The sequence below is a fragment of the Crocodylus siamensis genome, chromosome 3 (genome assembly GCF_052110815.1).
Source record: "Crocodylus siamensis isolate JL-2025a chromosome 3, ASM5211081v1, whole genome shotgun sequence".
NCBI classification, from domain to species: Eukaryota; Metazoa; Chordata; order Crocodylia; family Crocodylidae; genus Crocodylus; species Crocodylus siamensis.
The window spans coordinates 149,398,366-149,425,425 of NC_143397.1; the positions used below are offsets into that span (position 1 = coordinate 149,398,366).

The 27,060-nt window shown below is 46.2% G+C and overlaps 1 protein-coding gene across 1 annotated transcript in view; it reads right to left on the bottom strand.

Moving 5' to 3' along the window:
* KCNG2 (potassium voltage-gated channel modifier subfamily G member 2) overlaps window positions 1-27,060 on the bottom strand; it is a 110,578-nt gene that overhangs the window by 12,854 nt on the left and 70,664 nt on the right. The window contains exon 2 of the mRNA XM_090039532.1: window positions 23,182-24,014. Within this exon, the coding sequence (XP_089895658.1) occupies window positions 23,182-23,937 (756 nt within the window). The 5' untranslated portion in view covers window positions 23,938-24,014. The remainder of the gene's footprint in view (window positions 1-23,181; window positions 24,015-27,060) is intronic.

Below are 27,060 nucleotides of genomic sequence, written 5' to 3' on the forward strand. Positions count from 1 at the left end.
GTATGCAAATTTGTGCAAATCAGGGGTTGATATGATCAAGAGATTCCTGAGATACAGCTCCCTTTGGCAAATGACATGCCTTAAAAGTTCAAAGTGCTCTAAAATTCAAACACAGAGCCAGAGTGGAATGCTAAATAAAGGCCTAGAAGAGAGTAAGGGCCTTTTTGAAGAGTCCCTTCTGCATCAGGACTTTTTTTCTTTTTTTTTTAAGCAGAGATCCAGCAGAGTGCTAATTGTGTGCCAGACCACAGAGGTCCAGCTTTTAAATTAAGCTGTTTTAAATTAAGTATTGCAATGCCCAACCCTTAGGTGGCCTTCTACCTAATGACCTTCTTTAAAACCAAGTTAGGAACCTACAGCTCCATGCAGAAAGGGATGTAAGCAGTGGTTCAGTGCCGAAGTCCACAATTTAGATCCTCCAGAACCCTGCTCAAATGCCACCTGGCCTTGGAGACACCAGGATTCTATCAGTCCCTTGTTTTTCCCCTCCAGTTGTTACTCTATTTTGAGGTTTCCAGATCAAGTTAGTCGTTGGTGAGCCATGCAGTGACCATCTCACACCTGGGCTCCATTAAAGATTCACAAACCAGCTGTTCCTCAGCCTTGCTTGCCTACAGGTCTTGACCCAGTGGATAGTCTTAGAGCAAACTGCATGGGTCAGACTCCAAACAAAATACATCTGGCAGAGAAGCTGAAGGTGAAGCTGCAGCACCCCTTTCCCCTTCCCCTTCTATCCAGTTAGCTCAAGGGTTAAAGCACTTATTCTGGATGCGGGAAACCTAAATTCGGTTCCCTCCTTCAGCTGAAATGAGGTGCTTAAGGCTTGGAAAGGGGGTGGGTTCTAATGGTTCCTACTGATTCCTTGATTGATAAGGTGAAGCTGGTGGATGCAGTTCTTAGGCACCTAATTCCCCCTATGCTCTGTAAACAGAACTGAGGCTCTTATCCTGCAGCTATGGGGGTGCCACTAGGCCCCGAAAAGGAAAATTTGCAGGGGCAAATCCAACTCAACCTGGTAGGCACCCCTATTTAAATACTGCAATATCAAAAGTGCAGGTGTGGTGCACTAAAATGATGGGGTTTCATAGATTTCATAGACATTTGGGCTGGAAGGGAACCCAGAGGATCATCGAGTCCACCCCCCTGCTCCAGGGGCAGGAAGTCAACAGGGATCATAGGATCTCAGCAAGATAAGCATCCAAATGTGTCCTGAAGGTGTTCAAAGTGGGTGCTTGAACTGCCTCAGGTGGCAGTCCATTCCAAACCTTGGGGGCTTGCACAATTAGCTGTCCAGATCCCTAGGCAGAGACTGAGGAAACATGGGTGCCTTCAGGATGTGTATCCACTTGGCAAGGGGGCATCTACAAAATAAAGTGACAGGCTATGGCTGGGGAGGGACGTGGGCCTCTGACCCATGGCTACATAGAAGCCATTCATTCAGAAGCCAGAACAGCCCCTGGGAAGGTACCTGACAGGGGTGAAGGTACCACCTAACTTTTTGCTCAGTATGCCTAATGGTTACAGCAACTTGGCATGGCTGTGGGGGCCTAGGTTCTAGGCTCTGCTGACCCTCAAATCCCCATCTTGTACCTGCCAAGACAGGGCCAGGGATATGTTTAACAATTTCTTTGCCTCCGTCTTCCTAAGTAGGGACCAGAACAGCCACCTCCCTGCTGGCCCCCCCTCGGGCCCCGGGGGAGGCACACCTGGACCACGGGTTAGCGAGGATTTAGTTAGGGAACTTCTGGAGGGGTTGGATGTATTCAGGTCTGCCGGTCCGGATGATCTCCACCCTAGAGTTCTAAAGGAACTGGCCGAGGTCATTGCAAGTCCCCTGGCACAACTTTATGAGCACTCGTGGTGCTCTGGTGAGGTACCGGAGGACTGGAAGAGGGACAACATGGTCCCCATCTTCAAAAAAGGCAGGAAGGAGGACCCGGGAAACTATAGGCCAGTTAGTCTTACCTCGATCCTAGGCAAGCTGTTCGAGAAAATTATGCTGGCACACATCCAGGAGGGGCCAGCAGGGGACTGCATGCTTAGGGGCAACCAACATGGGTTCATCAGTGGCAGGTCCTGTCAGACCAACCTGGTGGCCTTTTATGATCAGATCACCAGATCATTAGATGCAGGGGTAGCAGTGGATATAGTCTTCCTGGACTTCCGGAAGGCTTTTGACACTGTCTCTCACCCCGTTCTCATTAAGAAACTGAGGGGCTGTGGTGTAGACACCCACACAGTCAAATGGGTTGCCAACTGGCTGGTGGGCCGCACCCAGAGGGTGGTAGTGGATGGGTCCTTCTCAACCTGGAAGGATGTGGGCAGTGGGGTTCCTCAGGGCTCGGTCCTCGGGCCCGCACTGTTCAACATCTTCATCAGTGATTTGGACGAGGGGGTAAAAAGCACCCTGTTCAAATTTGCTGATGACACTAAGATGTGTGGGGACGTGGGCACACTGGAAGGATGCAACAGGCTACAATCAGACCTCGACAGGTTACAAGGGTGGGTGGACGAGAATAGGATGGGTTTCAACACAGACAAGTGCAAGGTGATGCACCTTGGGAGGAACAACTGGCACCATACTTACAGGTTAGGGAACTCCCCTCTTGTCAGCACAGAGGCAGAAAGGGATCTGGGGGTCATCACTGACTCCAAGATGAACATGGGCCGGCAGTGTGGGGATGCAGTCAGGAAGGCCAACCGCACCTTGTCATGCATCCACAGATGCATCTCGAGCAGGTCCAAAGAGGTGATCCTCCCCCTCTATGCGGCACTGGTCAGGCCGCAGCTGGAGTATTGCGTCCAGTTCTGGGCGCCACACTTCAAGAGGGATGTCGACAGCATGGAGAGGGTCCAGAGGAGGGCCACTCGTATGATCAGGGGACAACAGGGCAGGCCCTATGAGGAGAGGCTACGGGACCTGAACCTGTTCAGCCCCCAAAAGAGAAGGCTGAGGGGGGGGATCTTGTGGCCTGTTATAAACTAGTCAGGGGGGATCAGCAGACATTGGGGGAGTCACTGTTCCCCCTGAGCACCGCCAGGAGTGACCAGGAATAATGGTCACAAGCTGGCAGAGGGTAGATTTAGGCTAGATATCAGGAGGCGCTACTTCACAGTCAGGGCGGCTAGGGTCTGGAACCAACTTCCAAGAGAAGTGGTGCAGGCTTCTACCCTGGGGGTGTTTAAGAGGAGGTTAGATGCACATATTGCTGGGGTCGTTTGACCCCAGTATTTTTTCCTGCCATGGCAGGGGGTCGGACTAGATGATCTGCTCAGGTCCCTTCCGACCCTAGAAACTATGAAACTATAAAACTATGGTTAACTTTGGGGCCACTTTCCATTCCTCCTGCTGAAACTGAGTCAGTGGGCAACAAGGAATGCAAGATCCATGGGCCCACAGAATAACAAGCAAAAAGAAGTGGTTTCTATTGCTCCTGTGGGAGAAAGGAAGCCCTAGCTTTTCTGGATCCTGCTGCCAATATTCTATGCTCGTGAGGATGCTGTATCAAAAGCCTAGCTAAAATCAAGGTATATCACATCCACTGATCTCCCTGCATCCATAGAGCCAGTCACCTCATTGCAGAAACCAATCAGGTTGGTCAGGCATGACTCGCCCTTGGTGAATCCATGCTGACTGTTCCTAATCCCCTTCTTTTCCTCCAAGTATTTAGAAATGGATTCCTTCAGGATCTGCTCCATGATTTTTCCAGGGACTGAGGTGAGGTTGACTGGTCTGTAGTTCCCTGGATCCTCCTTTTTCCCTTTCTTAAATATGGGCTCTATATTTGCCCTTTTCCAGTCATCTGGGACCTCTCCTGATTGCCATGAGTTTTCAAAGATGATGGCCAGTGGCTCTGCAATTTCATCAGCCAACTCCCTCAGCACCATTGGGTGCATCCCATCCAACCCCATGGACTTGTATATGTCCAATTTTTCTAAATAGTCCCTAACCTGTTCTTTTAGCACTGTTGGCTGCTCACCTCCTCCCCAAACTGTGCTGCCAGGTGCAGCAGTCTGGGAGCTGTCCTTGCCTGTGAAGACTGAGGTGAAGAAGGCATTGAGTACTTCAGCTTTTCAGCATCCTCTGTCACAAGTTTGCCTCCCCCAGTCAGTAAGGGACCTGCACTTTCCCTGATCCTCCTTTTGCTACCAACATATTTATAGAAACTCTTTTTGTTACACTTCACAGACCTTGCAAACTGTAACTCGAATTGTGTTTTGGCCTTTCCAACTTCATCTCTGCATGCCCGAGCAGTGCTCTTAAACTCTTTCTTATTTATTGGTCTAAGTTTCCACTTCGTATAAGCTTCCTTTTTGTGACTTAGAGTTCCCTGCCAAGCCAAGCTGATCTTCTGCTATATTTGCTATTCTTCCTGCACATTGGGACGGTTTGTTCCTGCACTCTCACTAAGGCTTCTTTGAAGTACAGCCAACTCTCCTGGACGCCTCCCCCCCTCAGTCTGGCTTCCCAAGAGATCCTGCCCATGAGTTCCCTGAGCGAGCCAAAGTCTGCTTTTGTGACGTCCAGGGTTCTTACTCTGCTGCTCCCCCTCCTTCCTTTCCTCAGGATCCTGAACTCAATCATCTTATGGTCATTGCCACCCAAGTTGTCATCTACTACTATATTCCCCACCAATTGTTCCCTGTTTGTGAGCAGCAGGTCAAGAAGAGCATGGCCCCCAGTTGGCCACCCCAGCACTTGCACCAGGAAATTATCCCCAGTACTCTCCAAAAACGTCCTGGATTGCCTGTGCACTGCTGTATTGCTCTCCCAGCAGGTATCAAGGTGATTGAAGTCCTCCATCAGAACCAGGGCCTGTGATTGGGAAACTTCCACAAGCTGTTTGAAGAAAGCCTCACCTACCTCATCCTCTTGGTCTGACGGTCTATAGCAGACCCCTACCACGACATCACCCTTGTTGCTTTCCCCTCAGACTCTAACCCAGAAACTCTAAAGAGTCCTATCTCCAGTTTCATAGTAGAGCTCTGAGCATATGGCCTTTTTATATAAAGTGCAACTCCTCCTCTCTTTCCTTTCCTGTCCTTCCTGAACAGTTTGTACCTACACATGACGGTGCTCCAGCCATGCAAGCTATCCCATCAGGTCTCTATTATTCTAATCACATCATAGTTCTGGGACTGTGCAAGGACTTCCAATTCTTCCTGCTTGTTTCCCAGTCTCTGTGCGTTCATGTACAGGCACCTGAGGTAACTACGTGCCTGTACATGAACTAAGTGCCTGTATATCTCACGCTTCCTCTGCAAGGGGATGGCATTCAGAGGATGGCAGTGGCAAAGAGGGTAAAGAAGCAATGTAAAGAATCGGCACTTCTAGAATCAAGACCCATGCTTCCAGAATTCCCCAATACTTGCCTCAGCAGTTGGGGTTGGTTACTGTAAATTTGACAAATACCTAAAAGAGGGGATGGCTGCACATAGAACAAGAAGTAATGGGGTTCAATTCCAATGAGAGAAATTAGTTGGATATTAAGAAGAACTTTCTAACTCAGTAAGGGTGGTTTGTGCTAGAACAAATTACTTAGAGAGAGAAAGGTTATGAAAGCTCTGTCACTGGAAATGTCTAAATTCAGATTAGACAAACATTTGTCTAGGACAGCTTAAGCTAGGGTGTTCCTGCCTTGATCAAGGGCTGGACAACACGGACTCCAAAGGCCCTTTTTCTAGCCCTGTTTTTCTATGAATTAGGTAAAAGGTACCTATGACCACCTCCTCCTTGGGTCAAGTCTTGAAATGAAAGTGACAACAGGTGTCCCACATAGTTGTAATCTCAATGCTGCCCACGCGTGTTCGGCCTGGTTTAAGCATGCCTTCTGGATTGAGCCCTTCCAGGGACATGGAGGCAGAGAAGCCTCCTTTATGACTCTTAAATGACCTTAAGTAGGTTGGTACCTAATGCTTGCCTGACTTTGGTGGAAGTTCTGGGAATATGCAGGGTTAGCACTTTCATTTTCACCAAGAAGGTTAGGAGACTGTGGCCTCTCAGGTGCTTCAACAGTTAGGTGCTGGTTTGTGAAATGTTCCTTTGGATTTAGGTCTTCAACTTCCACCTCACATGCCACCAAGATCTCCTTCAGGGCTGGGCTGTAGGGAACCTGTATTGCAACAGTGAATACTGCAGCACCTAAAATGTAGGTGCCTGGTCCCTGAAGCAGAGTCCACAGGCCTGGGATAGTATCTAGGTTCCCTACACAATTATCTCAGGATTCAGAGGCCTGAACCCTCTGCATTAGGTAGGTGCCTACACAGTCCTTTCAAAGTCTGCGGAGGTGGTAGCAGTGCCTTTCTTCTATATGACAGGTCCACAGCTAGGACACATGCCCAGGCTGTGGGAGATCAGGATTCACATGCCTCCTCTTCCACACATTAGGTAAATGCTGCAGTCAATAGCATAAAATTGCCTTGTAGAAGGGAGCCACCAAAAACTGAGATCCATCTTGAAGGAACAGGAAATGCACACAACAAAAATACTGAACACAAACATTAAAAACCAGGAAATACAGAAACACATCTCCCCCAGTGATCATTACCTTAAGAAGTCTCTCAGGAATGGCACAGTACCTCATCCTGAGATGCAGACATTTAAAGTTCTTTAAAAACCTCTGGATCCCTATGGTTACAGCTGTGAACATGAGCAATGACAGGGAAGTAAACCCCAGCTCAACAGTATCACCCCCTTATGTGGTGAGGGGGTAGCGGGAGATCATGGATTGGAGTTGTGCTTTTATGTTGTGGCAGGAACATTTTGTCAGGGTGGCTTGTTAAAGGCTGATTGCCTTCTCACTGCTTCTTGCTTCTCTGTAGGACCAGACTGTGACTAGGTGGTATTCCTACCTATCTACATTTGAAATGTTTGGGTTTTGGGAAGCATCTGTGCTTAGTCAGCTCCTCAGATGTCAGCAAAGCAGGTTTAAGCTGGACATCAGGAAAAACTTCTTCACTGAGGTACAGAAAGACTTCTGGCTGTCCAGTTAGGGGACCAGATGTGTGAAGTTATGCTTACTGTCCCCAGGTTGCAGAGCAGAATGGAGATTTTTTGGTTTCTCCCATATTTCTGGGCTTTGCTGGTTGCCATGTGGGGCTGGGAAAGAATTTTGTCCTGTCTTGATGGTTTTTGTCATTTTTCTCTGAAGCACTGGGTGTCGGCTGCTGTCAAGGTTGGGGTTTTTGACTGGGGTGTGCCAATGATTAGAACACAGAGGTTTCTTGTTAAAGGATCTTATCCCTCTGTTCAGGGTCAGACCAATTCCTGCATTTGGGATCAGGAAGGAATTTTCCCTCAAGGTCAGGTTGGTATGGACTCCAAGGGTCTTTGCCCTCCTCTGTAGTGAGGGCCATGGCTCTCTTCCTTGAGTCTCGTGGGTGCATCCAGATAAGTGAGAATGTGCATTTCCCCAGAGACAAGTAGCAGCAGCATGCCTTGTGCTGCTGCTACTTGTCTCCAGGGAACTCCTACTGCATGGCAGGGGATGAGGTAGGGGAGGTTGGGGTGAGCAACTCTGCGGGCTCCACCGGCCTTACCTGGGGGCCTTTGAGACCTGAAGCTGTGGTACTCCAGCAGCAGGAAGCTTGGCGGCCAGCCAGAGTATGGCTCCAGCTGACCAGGCTTCAGTTTTGGGTGGTGCGCATTGTACCCACATGCGCGGTCCTGCTTTTTTTGGCGTGGGCTTTTTGATGCCAAAATCACCGCCCCCCCAACGCTTCATGTGTGGTGTGGGGGCTACAGGTGCTGTTTGTGGCACCACATACCACACATCTGCATTCATCTGGATGCCCCCCATGAGTGCATTTTAGCGACCCTTGCAGCAATGGGATACTAACAGCCTTTGTCCTGTTGCTTTATCTTCAGCATATTAGGGTGCTTTTGGTATCTTTGTGCAATGTGCCTTGTAGTTGTAGACACGTTCACTCATCCCTATCATACATGTGCATTTACTGTGTATTACACTTACTCCACAGTAAGTGTTTATGTCGGCGTCTACACGTGCAGGCATTAAATCGCAGTAACGCTGTGTGCATGGACTGACTCCCAAGTCAGTCCACTCACACAACCTTACTGCGCAGTACTAATTGGGCATAAATGTGATACTATACATCATGCAGATTTTAAATTTATGCCCAAGTTTGATGTAAGTTGCCATATTTACTGCTCAGTATGGATGTGCATATGTAGACACCATCTGTACTGCACAGTAATTTTTGGGTACTGTGCAGTAATTTTGATTACTAAGCAGTAAATGTGCACATGTAGACATGCCCACTGTGTAGTTTTTAGAAACAGGTTAGACAAGGAGTTGTATGGGACAGTTTGGATAAGGATGATGCTGCCTTGAGCAGGATTTTAGACTTGATGACCTCTGGAGGTTCCTTCCAACCTTACTTTTCTATGATTTTGTGTTTCAAGTTTTGGCTTCAGGGTTAGAACCCCATTCTTTAAGTTTTGGGTTAATTCATTTTTAATTTTTTTAAAACTCATGCTGTACTACTTGGCTGCATCCAGATGAGCATGGATGTGGAGTATGTGGTGCCACAGACCCATCTTCAGGGCCACACACCACACATGCAGGAATTCTCCATGCTGCTATCTTGCAGCATGGGGAGCGGGGAGGTGGTCTGACCCTGGGAAATCCTGGTATCAAAAAAAACCACACCGAAAAGAAGTGGGGCAGTACATGTGGCTGCAGTGCACTCAGAACTGGAACCTGGCCAGCTGGAGCCATGCTCTGGCCGCCAGCCAGGCTTCCTGTCATGGCTGCAGCCCTAGGAAATCCCCAGGACTGCAGGTAAGGCTTCTGGGGCCAGCACAGTTGCCCCAGCTGCCCCTACCCCACCCAGGGTAACCTGCCACATGGCAGAGAGTAAGTGGAATGAGTGTTCCCTAGGGACAAGCAGCAGTGGTACAAGATGTGCTGCTGCTACTTGTCCTTGGGGAAACAAATGCCCATACCCATCTGGACATGTCTCTTGAATCAGTTCTTTGGCAAAACCCAATACAGTACAGAAGCAAGAATCACTCATGGGAAAGGCTTTTAAAAGCGTTTATTCCAGGAAGGTGACAAGTGGGGAGCAGTAAAGCCTATATACAGGTTGGCCGGAAGGTCTGGGCCTCAAGGACAAGACCTGGGCTCATGGCCTGCCCGCACACACTGCACAAGATAAAAAAAACAGGGGACAAAGAAAAATATACATATATACAGTTCTGCCAGCAGAGATGTCCAGGGGGGCTTCAGGACATCAGGAGTCAGCCTGCATGGACAAAGCCTGAGGTCTTGGCTCACTGGACCCGCCCCCGTACCCTGATCAGGTGGTGGTGTCACAGTGTAAGGAGCAGGCATCCCCCCTTGACTCGGCACAGCACCCCCTCGATGGCCCAGCATTCCTCAAAGGTGGGCACCATCCGCCGGAGGACCACATGCTCGAACTCAAGTGAGAGGCAGGCCTGCACCAGCAGGCAGAAGAGCTGCAGGGCGTCGTCCATCCTGGTCCCAGTGAGCCGGTTTTGGCAGCTCTTCGGGGTGGCCACCTTGGCCTGGCCCACCAGGAAGTTGGCTAGGCTGACTGCGCCCCGCTTGGCCACTCAGTATAGGGAAGAACAGATGTATGTGTCCTCTGAAAACTCCTGGCCCAGGGCCCAAAGCAGTGCCCCAAGGGCGGCAAAGAGCAGCCGCAGCCGGGGGGGGTAAGTTGAGAAAGGCATGGAAAATGTTCTCTCCCAGCACCCCTGGGCAGAAGGGGCAGCTGCCAAAGCTCCCGGGTCCAGGTGGCGCACAAAGGTGCCAGTGGCCAGGATACCATGCACCAATCTCCACTGGAGGTCACTAGTCTTCTTAGCGGTGGGTGCCTTGTACAGTGTGCGCTATGCTGGGGTCCTGGGCAATGCCAGGTGATGCCGCCACATGGTGTTGGGGCAGCCAGCCAGCATCTGGGCATGCCAGGTGTGCACCACCTACGTGTAGAGTCCCCTCTAGGGCAGCGTGCCGAAGGGGCAGCCCATGTTGCTTCTGGGGGGCATGGGGAGCCTCAGTAGCGTGTTGGGCTGGTCAGCCAGCTCACTGGCCACCGCTGGAATGACTGGCAGCGGCGGGAAGACGTTGCCCACAGCGGGGAGGGCCTCGTGGGCCTGGAGGTAGCCTTCTAGGGCGGCTACCACCTCCATCAGGAGGGCAGCTCTAACAGCCCACAGAAGTTTGTCTCAAACTAGAGCCCAAGAACAGAGAAAGGCAACTAGGATGAGGGGCAAGGAAAAGCTGTCATATATGCTGGATACAGGCAGAGATGAAAAGAACTTGGCTTATTTAGCCTTATAAAACAAAGATCAGGAGGAGATATGACTGCTCTCTATAGTACATCTGAGGTGGGGGGGAAGGAAAACAACTATTTAAGCTGAAGGACATCATCAGCATAAGAATGAATGAGTAGAAATTAGGCAAGAATGAGTTTGGGCTGCAAACTGGAGAAGGTTTCTAAGCAACAGAGGAGTGAGGTTTCAGAAAAGCCTTCCCATCAAGAGGAGCTGCAGCAAAATTCCAGGATACCTTTTTTGTTAATGGAGCTTGATTAGTTTATGAAAGGGATTATTTGAGGCAGTTGCAGGGAACTGGAATTGGTGACCTTGGAGGTCTCTTCCAGCCCTAGAATCCCTTTACTTTTAACTAGGAGGACAACTGGTAGCGGCCATGTGAATAAGATCCAGGATCAGAAGTACTGCAGGACTGGGGGTACCCAGTGCTTCCAGAGTCCTGCCTCTTCAGCAACCTCACTAGGTAGATCTGTTCTAGGGTTGGGCTGGGGAATATCAGGCTCCCTGACTCCAAGCCATGCCAGTGCAGCTGGGACCCTAAAAGCCTTGATTGTAAGTGGAGCCACAGACCCTGGGATCCCAAGCAGCTGCTCAGTCTTGTGTGTTATACAGCTGCTATTAGCCAGAGCAAAGCTGGACTGAATGTTAATTTTTTTGGAGCAGCTGGAAACATCATACTCTTTGGAAAATATGCACTGGTACTTCGGATATGGAATTTTCTTGGGATTTCCGATTTGTATGACATTACAAAAGTTTAGGTTTTGGTCTAATTTAGACTGAACCAATTAAAAACAAACCAATAATGGGCACGTCTACACAAGACACTTAACGCCCATTGGACGAATTCAACTTAGCATTAGCGTGGCTGGCAAAAACTGTGCTAATGTGCAGTAGCGCTGATTATGGTACATTTAGTAGCTGTTGCTGCAGGTACTAAACTTAATGCACCGTAATTCTGGTGCATTAATGAACAAGTAGAGGTGTCCAGCCTGTCCTAAAAACTGAAAACCCAGCTCTTTTTTCTGCATCTGAATGGCAGCACCACAGTCAGCAATGCTGAGACTGGAGTTGTCAAGATGCCCTTTAATTCTTTCCTGTATATTTCTGAGGAGATGCTGGGTCCTGAACAGCAGCAATGTGGAGAGAAGACTGACCTGCAAATCAGCTTATCCAATTTGTGTCCAATACCAGCCTGTAACTCTTATCTAGTGTATAAAGAAAGATTCTGCTCTGAGATCTTGTCCCAAAAATCTAAAGTGGCAACACTTGGAATTTACTGAACATCTGCTTCACATAAACATGGCAGGAACTGAGAAAATAGACAGGGATTATTTCCCACAAGTAGCTGCTCTGCAGAGCTAAAACATGTAAATCACAACAAAATAGGACCACAGCGCGGCTGAGTCCATGCCAAGGGCGTTTATGTGCAGTTTGATTACTTTCAGTGGGGAACATCAACACAAAGAACTAACACTTTTAGCTGAAAGGAATTACCCAAGAGAAACATGGCAGTCATGTTTTGGAACGTGGAAAGGGATGTCCTCCCTTTTCAGATGCTCCTGCTTTAATCACCTGTCTCCTGACACCACTGAGAAATTGGTGCTAAGGCAGGATGCACTTCACACCTGCCACCAGCCAAGTTGTACAGTTCTGGGACAAGATGGGTTTCCCTCATGCTCTCCCTCCCTATTCTGTTTTAGCTCATCCAATCCACTTAACCTTTTCATTCTCTCTTTCTCTCTCATCCTTCCTTATATCTTTGTCTGCCTCATTTTTAAAGCTGATCTGATCCCTTGGCAGCATTAAGCTGCTTCTCTCTCTCTCCCCTTTTATTTTCTTTTTCTGCCCCATCCTTGTAGTCTCTTTGCCTTCTACATTCCATTTTCTTATGACTCCCTGTCATTGCACTACCACATTGCTTTAGCCTGTTTACCTATCCCTGCTCACTTTGGAATGGGCTTGACAGGAGGAGTGAAGCTACTTCCTATTATTCAACACTTTTTTTTTTTAAGACTGATTTTTTTGCTTTTCCTTCCTTCTTCCTTTATCAAATAATCTAAGAAAAGAAGTTCTGTAGCCATGTTAGTCAGAAGTCAGGCAGAAGGTAGGTTTGGTTGACTCTCTGGGTGCAGCCCTCCAGCCAATTTGTGACCCATCTGACTGTGTAGGCATTGATGCTACAGTCACCTGATTTCTTAATGAGAACGGGGTGAGAGACAGTGTCGAAGGCCTTCCTAAAGTCCAGGAAGACTAAGTCTACCGTGACACCTGCATCCATGGATTTTGTGACCTGGTCGTAGAAGGCCACCAGGTTGGTCTGACAGGACCTGCCTCAAATGAACCCATGTTGGTTGCCCCTAAGCATGATCCACCCTGCTGGTCCCTTGGCGATGTGCTCCTGCATAATTTTCTCAAAGAGCTTCCCTAGCACCGAGGTAAGACTAATGGGCCTGTAGTTTCCTGGGTCCTCCTTCCTCCCTTTTTTGATCCGGGGTCACTCCAGATAGGACCCATATGCCAGATGTAGTCTTCAGGGCTCGTCCAGTGCAGGCACGGCATGTAGCCATGCCCACTGTATACAGCATTCAGTGTACCCTCGCCCTGTGTGTGGCATGCAATGTGTGCTAGTCCAAGGCATGCATTGCATGTAGCACCCATGCCAGACCAGCTGTGTACTGGGTTCAGCAAGGGCAGCTGGTCTGTAGGTCCAATCTGGACCAGACCTAGATCCATCATGCACCTCAGGCCAGTCCCGCACCATGTGCAGCTTGTGCTAGATGGGTTCCATGTGCTATATGCAGCATGCACAGCCAGGGCCAACACATGCTGCAGGCCTAGGCTCCAGATCTTTGACACCCCTGGTCTATGTGATAAGGATGCTGCTCAGTGTGAATGAGGGTATTGAAAAGTAAGCCCTTAGCACATGCCCACTGTACTTTAAAAGTGTGGGTGGATGTCAAGCAGCCATTACCATAGGATTTCGTCAAAGACTGTTTGAATGACTTCACTTGAGTCTCTCCTTACCCTCATTTGTAAAGCAGAGAGAATAGTTTCTAAAAGGAACAAGCAAGCGCAGTGAAAGAGAAAAAAAACCTTAGAACTGTCAAGGGCTGCTTCAGCAGGACAGTAATGGCCACATATGATTGATGATTACACAGCACTCTATCCACACAGTGCTTTATCACCATTCCCTAATTACTCTTCACATCACTTCCATTCCTATGCAGCTTGCTTCAGTGACAAAGGAGGGACCAGCTATCTCTGAAAATGGTTCTCAAAGGAGGGCCATGTGCTACTATTTGTCTAGGTGGCTTCCAGCCAGCTTTAATTCTGAGCAACAGGGATGCAGAACAGTGACCTGATAGGCCACTTCAGTGAGTACCAGTGCTTTGCAGAACAGCAGTGCGAGACCTCTCAGCCCATGGTAACAAAATAATAGCCATGCTAGCTTGTAGTAAAGGGACCTAACACGCTGAATGATGCTATAACACAAACAGCTTTAGCTGGAGCCCACTGGCAGAATGGGATAACCAGGAAACCAATAGAAAGAACAATACTGGTATTTCTTTCCCTTTAAAGATTGGCTCACAGTGATGATTCATAGGGACACACAATTCCCAGTAAGTTACCTAAGGACACGATCATAACTCCCCCTGAGCCTTGCAATGAAAATTTTGCTGTAGATATAATATTTGCAGGCTCTGTGGGAGTTTGATAAAAGATGCTCAAACTGTTCAGAACAATGATAAGGTTTTGGATTTGCAGTCTACAGGGTTCTGGATGTTTTGGTTTGAACTATATCTGTAACCCATGGAATACAATCCTCACATTCATGACTGCTTTTATGTAAGTTCAAGTTCATGCTTCTGACCAGGAGATGTATCAGGTTTGGGGGGTTGCTTGAAAACCAGGAATCTAGAGGTTGGGAATATTTCCATCAAGATTTGATCTTTTCTGGTTATAAGCTATAACTGTCTGATGATAACTAGGAGAGTGCAATCAGTGTGGGGTAGGTTACTGTGGAGTATGTGTGTGGCTCATTCAAAGATAAAATCTATTTCTCTGCTGAAGTGTCCTTGCCAGGCAAAGGCATTTTCAGGCTGGTAAGGTGGGTATCATGAGTATTCTTGTCAGAGCAGATGTGGTGGTATCCGAAAGCCTAACTATAGATTCCAACTTTCTTGGTGGCCCAGAGTGGTTGCTGGTTTTGTAGCTGTATGGTGGTCTGTGGGTTTTCTATTTTCCTGGATGTGGATTGTGGTCTCCGAATAATTGATGCTTGTGTAGGAGTATTCCTGAGAGAATTTCATCAAAGGGACGTAGGTGTTGAATCTGTGGGGGGAAGTCAATAAGTGAGTCCAGGTATTCAGTTCAGAGGATGAAAATATCATCAAGATAGCACAGGTATAAGGTAGATTTGATGGCACAGTTTTCTAGAAACTTTTCTTCCAGGTGGCTCATGAAAGGGTTGGCATATTGGGGGCCATCTTTGTGTTGATAGTTGTGTCCATGGTTTAGAGGATGTGACAGTTGTTGAAAGGACAGTTGTTATGGGGTGAAGATAAAATGTGTGTTGTAGCTGTTGATCCAAGTGTGGTACATTTACTTGGAGGTAATTCATGCAAGCAGTTGTGCCTTCACAGTGTGAGATATTGATGCACAGGTTGGTGAAATCCACTGTTGCCATTATGACCCTCTCAGGGATATAACAAGTTCCAGATCTTGTTAAGAAAATCTGTTATGTGTATAATATGTCCTATAATAATAAGAGACCAGTAGTAGGGACTGTAACAACATATCACAAAGAAAACAACTTTGCCACAAATAGTTTACAGTCTGTGTCAAATTGTAGATACTTGGTGAATAAACTAGACTAAGCAGCACAAAGTAATAACACATATAGTTCTTATACCTATGGATCTCGCAATTTAGAGGGTGCTATGACTAAGCTTCTGATTTGCAATCTGGAGTTCATGAAAACTAGTTTTACATGAACACAAAAAATGTCAAGTTTATACAATAAAAATAATGAAGACTTCTTTTTTAACGAAAATATTCCTATGCAGTGCTGTGAGAAGTTGCCCCACTAAGCAAGGACATCAGTTTCACTGTCCACAACTTCACAGTAATTAGAGATGGAACAGATTTGTTAGGACATTTGGACTAGGGACAGACATTACACATATACCAGTTTAAGTGATCAGAAACTGGTTTAAACCTGTAACAGAACAAACGTTCAGTGCACATAAACCAGTTTGAAAATGGCTAAAACCGGTTTGAGATAAACCTAGTTGAATGTAGTATCAGACTTAACTGATTTGGGTCAAACCAATTTATGCAATGTCTGTTCCACACCCCTTGCTGGTTTAAGATAAACCAGACTCTCCCAGCATCCCGGTATCCGCTCTGGGCTGGGCAGGGCTCTCTGCTCCATAGCAGGGCTGGCCCCTCCCATCTGCTCCCTGGCCAGAGCTCCACCACAGACTTGCAGACACAGAGCGCCTGCCTGGCTTCTCCCTGCTAAACAGGAATTATTTCCCCTGTCCCTCTGCCTTATGCAGACACCTCAGCATTAGCTAGCAGACCACATGCTGGGGGGAATGCCAGAGTCTGGCCACCGCCCCCCCCCGGGTCTGGCCACCTCCCTAAGCTCAGCACTGTGAAGGGAAGGGAGGGTTGTTCTATTGCCCCCCCATCTTCTAGCCTGAGCCACTGCAGGCATGTGCCTGCATTTCTAGAATGAAAAGGGAACATCTATCCACCTCCAAATTGGTTCAAGTCTTGCAGGTTAGACTAGCCTGCAAAGACTGAATCAGTTCAGTCTATTTGAATGTCTGTCCTTAGCCTTAGTTCCTTCCCCCCAACAACTAGTGGCTGGCTGATCCATCCACAGCAGGTAAAGCACAAAAAGCAAGTATAAATGGGAAAAAGTGAATCAGAGCTGGTCAGAAATATTTCAGCTACAAGAATCTCTGATGTTGTTACAAATTACTGCTAGTGCACTTAGCGTAATGATGAATGAAGTAAAAGCTGGGATTTTCAAACCAGCCAAAGAGAAGCTCCAACCTCTGAATGTTGTATTCCATCAGTCACAGACACAGTCCTAACTCCAGACAATCACAAACTTTTGGCTACAAGCCCTGAAGTCTAATTCTTGCACCTTCTTTTGAAAATCAATGGAAACATCTAGCTACTATGCGACAAATACTACAAGTGTCAGCATTTTTAAATACAAGTCTTATGTTGAACATGTCTCTGCTTCTAAAGCTCGTCATTCCACAAGGAATAAAACAAGCCTCATTAAGATTCCCATTTGTGAGAGCAGAGCACCTGTATTTCACAAAAAGGTGCTGCTCTAATAGTGGTGAATAAGATAGGATGCAATGCCATAATACAGTTGCATATTGGAGACAGAGAAAGAGATTAATGGAAAACCTTATAAAGAGTTTGAAATGGAGTGGCCTCTTGGGATAGAAAATGCCGAGGGTAGTCTCTCTTTCATCTTATTACATTATTTTCATTAACACAAATAAATGATTCAACTTAAAAATGACAGGTGCTCTCTCTCTATAAAAATAGTCTAGTACCTTGAGGCTGGTGAGACAATCTGATGCTGTTTGTTCAACAGATGTTCACTTTTTCCTGCACCCCAGAGTCCTGAATACTTATAGCTCTGCCCCACTTAACTACAACAGAACATAGCTTACAAATCTAAACAGGTCAATGAGAGTAGCTATTATGCAGGAATGGCCTTAACAATGTCTGAAATAACATCTGGGTATACCTTCAGTGAAAAAATACTTCCAGTCACTTAAAATACGCATTCATAATGTATATCTCTTCCCTATCCTAAGTGATGTGAAAGCTGGAGGAAGAATATACAATATGTGTAAATTAAACTGAGAAGGTTAAACAACCTCAACTCTCTTTATGTTATTACTATTATTTGAGTCTCTCTTTTGTAATATGTTCTCCAATTCAAGCTTCTTGAACTGTAACTTCCCATTATAATTTCCTTAATTAGAAGAGCTCTTCACATTATGCAAAAAGTAGGGCTTAGATGAAAGTGTAGGTCTGGTTTTCCTCTGCTACTTTTAAGCATGTCACTTAAATAACTGCACAAGACTCATCTTTTGCCCTGTCTGGTACAATACAAGAGGAGATTTCTGACTAAGGCATGTATAGATGAAACAGGGCCCCTAAATCGAAGCAGTGGGTTTTTAAACCTGTGTTGTTCACACACCCTGCGCTTACCTGCCTCTACGGCGGTGGAAAGTGGAGGGTGAGCTGCTAGTAGGCGGAGTGTTCCCTGGGCTGGAGGGGGGTGGGGGGAATGCTGGTGCTTCCCCTTGTGGCAGTGGCAGCCCCCACAGGTGGCTCCCACCCACAGGCAGCTGGCTTGGGTAGTCCCAGGGGATACTGCAACTGTGAAGGGAAACACCAGGCCCCTGGACAGCTCAGGCAGGCAGGCAGGCTTTGAGGGGTGGGGGGAGTGGGGGAAGGAATATAAGGCTCGCTGTTTTTCTTGGACAGAGCCTGCCTTCTCGGGCTGCTGCCAGGCTGTCTGCAGAGCTTCCTGCAGAGCCCCTGAGTTGCACGGGGCCTGGTGCTTTGCTCTGTGGCTGTAGGGGCAGCAAACTAAAACTCCTCAGAGGAGTTTTATTTTGTTGCACCCCAAGTCATTTAAGATGCGTTACACTGGCGAATTTCCTACATCAGCTGGAATTAATGTGCAATATGCTGCCAAGGCGTGCAAACACGGACACCATTAAAGCGGTTTACACACGACAAAGTGATGATTAAAAGGACAGTACTCATTAATTCACTGAATTCCAGTACTGGAGTAGGGAGAACTGAAAATCAGCCATACATTAAAAGATTATTTTTTTCCAAATGATCAGGTTCACACTTTTCTGTTATACTCTTGAAAAGGTGCCTATTTTAGAACCAGGTTTCTTCAACAGAAATGTGTAAATAATGTCCTTGAAGAACAAAAGGGCAAATGAAACCAATGCAAAAGCAAATATAAAGAGATAAGAGAAAAATATTTAAAGCTGATCTGATTTAAGCAGACATCAGAAACTAGCAGTATTTAACTAAGAGGTAATAAATGATAGCCAAGTTGCTATTCTCATTTTCTTGTCTTTTAAGCAAGGATAAATATTTGTTGGTCAGCTTCAATTATGTATATGGAACCATATATTTGATCCAGATATCCAAATGCAGATTGTAGTTGTCAGGGGGTCCACAGGGAAACTTCTTGTATTGTCCAGAGGAGTTGGGTCATAAACAATTTCTTGGAGTAAACAATCTTCACGTATGTTGTTTTTTCATTACATCAATGACTTTTCATTACAGTATGGCTCAGTTGGCTGGAAAGGTGGAAGGACTCAGCCAATGCTGAGCAAGAATGAGTTGGGTAGTCTAACCCTCAGGGAGTGCCTATCAGTACACGGAGATGTAGTCCTTGGTTTACACTGGGGTTGCGGATGTTCAGTTCATAGTTGCTGACTATGCCACTCATTAGCTCCACCTCTGCACAAAGCTGAGAATTGCATGTTTTATATATTTAAAGTAATTTAATTTATGGGGACAACTTTGAGGCGGCTTTATAGCTCTCTAGACAGGAGGCTTAAATGCCTATATACCCTCTTAACGCCACATGTTTGCAGCACTACAAAATGCTGAGACATTATAGGGTATAAACAGACATCATGTTTGGAGTGGGATCAGCTGTGCTGTGTCCCAACAGCTGATCTGCTTCATTAGTGTCTAGAGATGTTACTAGAGCCGTCGTCCTTCAGGGTCAGGTCCCTACTGTTCTCAGATGTCAAGGACCGGGGTGTAAGATATGGCCTAATACTTAGAATGTCAAGGAAAAGCAGGGCCTAGGGCTGGGTCAAAGGGCAGTAGCCATATACTGAAGCCAGAGGGAGATCCTGAAGCACAGTCCATCACACAATCCAGGGTTGGGAACCGGGGACGAGATGCCAAGTAGCAATCCACAGAGTGAAGTTAAAAAACAGAGCCAAGCCAGGAAACTAAACCACAGGGAAATCAAAAGCTGAAATCCAGAAATAAACCAAAAACAGGGTCAGTAACCAGGAGGCTACAACAGAACTGGCCTGCAAACCCAGGGCCCTACCTGGTGTTAAATGGATAGACAGTACTTCCAGCAGCCAAGCAGGCTACTCGCTGCTCCTGAACATGGGAAAATTCACTACCTGAGGCTTGCTGTAGGTATGGCCCAGGCTGCTCTGCCTGATGAGAGTCCTTGACACTAGAGATCCTATCTTATCCTGCGCTGGGGTGCACATCAGCAAGGATGCGGTTCTTCTGCTTACAGAGATGAACCTCCCTGTTGGGGCACAGCAGCGTGTGCTGCAGGAATGCCCTGCAGTGCGATTCCCAGGATATGCAAGATTGGGCTCCTGAAACCCTGGGAGTGCCTGCCCAATGTGGCTGGAGTGTACAGGCAGTCCAGAGATGCCCATGCTTTCCTGCCATAAGTGAACAGAAGTTGGCCTAGAAAAGGCAACATAAACAATTATGAGTAGGAATTGTCACACAAATTTGGGTAACTGTGGTGCAATGAAAGGCTGAGGCATATGTTTCCTCAGACTGTGCCACCATAAAAATTTTTATGGTGGCACAAAGGCAATATCTGTTTGCAGCCTTTGCAGCTTTACAAACAAGCACTTTTCCATACCCTGCTTCAGCTACCACTCTTCAGCCAGGGAAGAAAAGAGCATCCCCCTTTATATAGTAAAGACCATCTTATGTCTTGAAGTCCTCACCAGTAATAAGGTAAGAAGAGGCCAAATCTAGTAACTAAATGTTGCTGGACTGTTCCTTTGGTTACTATTAGTTGCTCAGTATTGCTTTTGCCTTGACATATTAAGAATTACTTTAAGATTTCTCTGATGTATTAACTGCTCGCTTAAAGAGTCACTCTGTCCTTGACATTGCTTTGGTATGTTAAGACATGGCCTTAAGGATACTATATGCCTACACCGCCTGAACGATGCTACATGCCCCTGGCTATTTTTGTCTTGGAGAGACTTTGTTTAATTAATTGTCTTAAAAGAATTTGCAGTCTGAGGTTTACTGTTATATATTTGCCTCAGAAGTACTTTTGCTTAAAGTGTTTTTTACCCTTTACTATAGGCCCTGTGTAGATAGTCCATAAAAGCATACTGTTACTTTAAGTTGATTTACTCAATTTTCTTTAAAGATTTGTTTTCTTCCTAAATGTCTGCCAGCTCTCTCTCCTGAACATTTCAGAGTGATTACCAAACACATTGCTGGTATCTTTTCAAGCAGAAAGTAAAGACTACATTGAAAAATTTGGAGGAGATAAAGTAAATGTCCTACCTTAAAATGTAAAAGGTAATAAAAAGTAAACAGTAATTAGTACCCAATTCTGCTGCCCTTCTTGATAGCTGAGAAGTATCTGAAATCAGTGGGACTATCTGCAAACTAAGATACTATTCAACATGAATCAGAGTGGCAGTATTTGACCTTTCATGAGGAAAAACAATTCAGCATGAGGATACTAGAACAAGGATATCTGCCTCTGTGATAAACTCTCTCAAAAATCTGCTGGCACCTAGTCAATAGAATACATCTCTCAAATAATTTTATCACATTGACTTCCATGAGTCATCGTATGGGCACAATGATTTGTCCATTCAGGTGATACTGTAGGATCAGGGTCTAAGTAATTACTCCCAAAGAGCTGCTTCTATTATCAGTGCCTTTCTTCCGCCTGCAGCTACAATAAGTGGGATGCATGATTTATAAACCTTTCACTCACAAAAGTCCATCCACTCAAGAACAGACTGCTGCATTGTAAAACAACAAAGCTAATTTGATGCGTCTAACTTAAAACAAAAACACAAAGCAAAACAAAAAAGCAATTCCAATTCCAGGCAGTTAGCTTGGAAAATGTATGTCCTTGATATAAGGTATCTAAAAAAATACAGCACCATTATGCTCAGCAATAGGGCATCTAAGTCCTCTTGGGTTTAGCCCTGAGTCATGAATGTGGCATTGCTGATTACAGATACATTTAAGGTGATTTTGGTAGTGGTAATAAGGACACGGCTTTCCCAGCATGCTAGAGATTGGTTCTGCATCAAGTTGCTCTGAGCCCTCTGCACATTACAGTGGGTAGTTGTTAGCTGTTCAGGGCCATTTTTAGCAAATGGTGTTTTAATGGCACTGAGTGCTTTCATTTTACAAACCATATCTAAAACAAATAAGTAAAATACAATTAAAAAAAAAAAAATCGGCTCACTTACAGCCACCAGCTTTTCCAAGTGTGATTTCTTTTCTTTAATTAACAGAACAATGTGACATCAGTTAATATCCTAACATTTCTGGAGATAACAAAACAACAATTAAAAAAAATAGGGGTTTTTTGGGTCTTGTCTTAGCCTCTAGTATCACTGCTCAATGATTTTCGTTCCAGATGAAACATTTCTGACGGTTGTGGCTATCTGATAATGTCCTGTTCATACCTTAACGACAGAGGGTAGATTATTATTGCGTATGAAGTATTTGTAAAAACACGGCACAGAACTCTCTGGCATTTCCAGACCTACCTACCATCTGTGTATTTGGACGTTGTTCTTCTAGACTTTGGAAAACACTAAGTGCTTTTTGCCAGCTGCTAGGCCCACTTATGCCCCACTAACATTGACAAGAGCTCAGGACATACAGCACCTTGAAGGATGGGATGCAAGGAGAGTTTTACCTTAAGGAGATCTTTGTACAGAACTGTGCATCCAGAGTTTGACTGGATATATTACTGTTGCAACAGGTAACTGCTTGTGTATGTTAAATGACAACTGGGCTGGAAAACAAGCACAAACAATGAGTGGCTAGTTGGGATGTGAGTCAAATATCTGTCCACTTAAACACTGGGCTCTGCTAAAAACTACCAGGTTGGCAAAGAACCTTTCTAAAATCCTCTCTCTCTATCCTCTTATGCTCTGTTGTCTCAGGCTGCCTTTGGTTTTGATACATTTAAATTGTAAACATTAAGGGTTCCCTCTTTCAATAAGTAGGCAAACTCTCATTGAGTCCAGCAGAACTAACTCTACTATATGGACTGCTCCAGTGAGTGAAGAGACTCAACCCTAAGGAACTTCACTGAACAAAGAATAAATCAAGTCACCACAGACTTGCTTTCCAGAGGCACAGAGCATCCACACCCTCAGCTCCCCCCAGGCCCTGTGAATACTCAGCACATTTCAAAATTAGGCCATGTGTACAAGCCTTGCTGTCTAATGAATGATTCCACTCTCCTGCACATTCCCCCTCCTACAAAGTGAGAACAATTTGTTCAGACAAGCTTCATGCAGAGTTTCTGGCAGTTTGTAAAAGCAAAAGGCTTAAAATGCTTTTAAGGAAAAGGTGGACTTGACCATCTAGAGATAGTTACAGCTCATTACCAAACTTCAAAATATCATGCCTAAGGCAGGTTTCATTTGCATACTACCAAACGAGCAAACTCTTATTCTGCCAGCTCGTTTGCGGTAGGGGCACAAAGGTCTCTATTGGTATAAACTGAGGGCAAAGATCTTTGTTGGTATAAACTGTCACAGTTCCACTGGCAAAACAGAGAATGCACCCACCTATTTTGATTGTATTACCTAGATTTTAACAATCACATAATAGTTTATCCCAGACTGACCTCCACATTATAAATACTCTATGCAGCAAATGAATATCAGGTTCACTTTGCCAGCTGAGCTTGATCTTCCCTGAGGTGATAATAAAGCAAAAGACTTTACTCCATCCATGGCCTGCTGTTGGTAAAGTATGAGGTGAGAGCTGCCATAGGTAACTGTACTCACCCGATCTTCCTCTGCTCTGAGATCTGGCATGGTGCTGATACACAGGCTGACAGCAGTGATGGCAACAAAGGAGACTGAGATACAAGCAAACATCTTTCCTGGGATCCCTGAGTGAGGGTTTTCCACCATGTCCCTGAGCTTTCTCATGCACATACCCAAACGGCTACTGTCCTGGAAGGCTTGCTGCGGAGTTTCATCCGATACTGTCTCCCCCTCGTACAATGAAGACTCAGCTATCTCCTCCTCCTTTTGTCGCAATCTCTTCTTGCAGCACCACTCTAAGTGTTCCTCTTCTATCCCCCAGTATATCAGCTCCTCTTGGAAAGAGAGGGCACACATCTCCCTGAGAAGCCTCAGCTTCCCAGCTGTCAGGAAAGTCATGATTGTCCGAAAGGCACAAGGATTGCGGTCAAAAAAAAACTCATTGCAGCTGACATCATAATCATCACAGATATCCATTATCTCATCGTAGTTGTTACACGATTTTAGCTTCCCAAGCCTGGTCAAGGGGCAGTCATCCAAGGTGGTCCATGGAATCTTATACTTGATGCCACCTACATTTATTATCACAAACCGGGTTCGGTCCTCTCGCCGTGCCAAGCAGCACAAGTCTTCTCTAGGATGGAGAAGCTTGGCTTTTTTGTAGAAAAAGCCTTTCTTGGTCTGCACCTCATACAGGTTTTCCAAATTGTTGTAGGAGTACGAGGTGAGCTCAGGATCTGTGTTCCCAGTGAGTAATGCCATTTCTTGATACATTGGGTAAGTTCATGGAGGAACCCAAACTACTCAGAGAAACAAAGTTAGATGTTTGAACAGAGAGCGAAATGGCCAGTCTGCAAAAGAAAATAAAAAAAAATTAAAAATGACACTAGCATTCTGATGGCGAAAGAAGAAGTAAAACAAAACAAACTCCCCCATTTCCTCTCTGATTTTTTAAATTTGTTTGCATTTTATTAGGCATCTTTAAGGATTATTTTTGCAGTCACATTGCTAGGATCAAAAATGTTGGGTTCTGCTCTTCCTCTGCCACCAAGTAGCAAGCTGTGTTCAGGCCTTGTCAACCTATTAACGCAGTTTCAAGTGATGACCAAAGAAGATGTGAGCAGTACATTAGCACTGTACATTGTTGCTTTCCCAAGACTGAGTAGGAAGAAGATAGAAGAAGTTTGTGCAGCAGCATGTTGGATTCCCCAGACAATAGTGACTTACACTTTCAGTGGTTATTGGATAAAACTTTGCTGAATGCATTACTTTGTTTAGGCAAGACTAGTGGCTACCTCTACTATAGGGTCCTCTGTAGTGCAACCACAAGTTCTCATCAGGTATGTCTATGGTGTAGTCAGAGGTGATTGCAGCACACAAAGGCATACTTGAGCAAGATAACTCGGGTATCAAGATCAAAGGTAACATGCCAGCACAGACTTCAGAACAGCATAATGAGCATAGTAGGGAATAGAGAGCCTGTGCTAAGGCCCTGGCAAACATTATATGTCAACCATGTCACAACTGTAACATGCTACACCTTCAGCCAATTTATGGCACCATAAAATGGCAAACCAGCCACAAAGATGTTTTACATCATGGCACTTTAAACTGAACAAGTGGCTTGCGTCTCCAGACCCAGAACTGTGTCAGTGGATGCTTAAAATCAGCTGATTGTCTGCATCAGCCTGGGATAGCCCTGAGTCTTGAACAAGGTTCTAGGGCAGTTTCAGGTCATTGTGGACAATCAGCCCCAGTGACTGGTTTGTATGGTGCCTTAAATTGAACATGTGGCATCTATTTCCAGACATGGGATGGTCTCAGCAGATGACATCAATCAGTGGATTATCAGCATCAGCCCAGGCCAGCCCCAGGGTTTGGGAAATAGCCATCCCGATCCCTGGGATTGGGTTGGAGAGTGCCATCCTGCAATGGTGTGATTGAGATCTGAGGATTTTTTTCATCCCATCCCAGAAATGGGGCATCTTTCCATGAATATATGGCATAGCAAGACACGTGTTTTTTGGATGGGGCATAAAATGTTTCAGGAACATAAAATTCCTAATCACATTATTATATTTATTTCTGCCAGGGTCATAAAGTCTGTGCCACTGTGGCTTTACTGCTATTGATACTTGATATAGAGCAGGGGTGGATAATTATTTTGGGCAGAGGGCCACTTACCAAGTTTTGGCAAGCTGTCGAGGGCCACATTTCCCTCTCTGGCGCAGGGAAGCAGGAACAGCCCTATGGTCCCAGGCCAGAAGCCTCTGCTAGGCAGGGGCTTCTGGTTGGGGGAGCAGGGCTGGGTGGACCTTGCTGGGTCCTACTGCCCTTGGCTCCTGTCATCTTTGACAGGGAGTCAGAAGCAAATAAATATTAAATTTTCTAAATTTTTACGGGCTCTGTGGGCTGGATAGAATGGCCTGCTAGGTTGGATTCGGCCCCTGGGCCATACTTTGTCCCCCCTCACCCCCAGCCTGATCTAGAGGGAGTAAAGTTAGCTTGGGTTTGCTTACATATGACACAGTCACATTTCCAGTTGCAGCATGGATGTACCCACAATCAGAGGCTGCATATTAATAGAGTGAAAATGGGTTAATGGATTTTTTTCATACTTTCATAGTTAGTAGGGTCAGAAGGGACCTGAGCAGATCATCAAGTCTGACCCCCTGCCATGACAGGAAAGAGTACTGGGGTCAAACAACCCCAGCAAGGTGTTAGTCTAGCCTTCTCTTAAAGACCCCCAGGGTAGGAGCCAGCACCACTTCACTTGGAAGTTGGTTCCAGATCCTAGCTGCCCTGACAGCAAAGTAGCACCTCCTGATGTCTAGTCTGAATCTACCCTCTGCCAGCTTGTGACCGTTATTTCTAGTCACTCCTGGTAACACTCAAGGGAACAAGGACTCCCCCAGTGCCTGCTGGTCCCCCCTGACTAGTTTGTAACAGGCCACTAGATCCCCCCTCAGCCTTCTCTTGGGGAGACTGAACAGGTTCAGGTCCTGTAGCCTCTCCTTGTAGGGCCTGCCCTGCTGCCCCCTGGTCATGCGAGTGGCCCTCCTCTGGACCCTCTCCATGTTATCCACATCCCTCCTGAAGTGTGGCGCCCAGAACTGGATGCAGTACTCCAACTGCAGCCTGACCAGTGTCGCATAGAGGGGGAGGATCACCTCCTTGGACCTGCTCGAGATCCATCTGTGGATGCACGACAAGGTATGGTCGGCCTTCCTGACCACATCCCCACACTGTTGGCCCATGTTCATTTTGTCATCAATGATGACTCCAGGATCCTTTTCTGCCTCTGCACTGATGAGAAAGGAGTTCCCCAGCCTGTAGGTATGGGGAACCTGGTTCTTCCTCCCCAGGTGCAGCACTTTGAATTTGTCAGTGTTGAAACCCATCCTGTTCTCATCCACCCACCCCTGTAACCTGTCTAGGTCTGATTGCAGCCTATTCCTCCCTTCTAGAGTGCCCACATCCCCCCACATGTTAGTGTCATCTGCAAATTTGAACAGGATGCTTTTTACCCCCTCGTCCAAGTCACTGATGATGTTGAACAATGCAGGCCCGAGGACCAAGCCTAGGGGACCCTACTGCCTACATCCCTCCAAGTCTAAAGTGACCCATCCACCACCCTCCAGCCAGTTAGTGACCCATTTGACTGTGTAGGCGTCAACACTAGAGTTCCCTAGTTTTTTAATGAGAATGGGGTGAGAGACAGTGTCGAAGGCCTTCCTAAAGTCCAGGAAGACTACATCCACTGCTACCCCTGTGTCTATGACCTGGTCATAGAAGGCCACCAGGTTTTCTGTTTGCCTTTTGTATCATGTAGTTCACACTATATGAAAAAGTCTTTTGTGAGGTCATATGCTGGTTATCATCACTTAAGATAAAGTT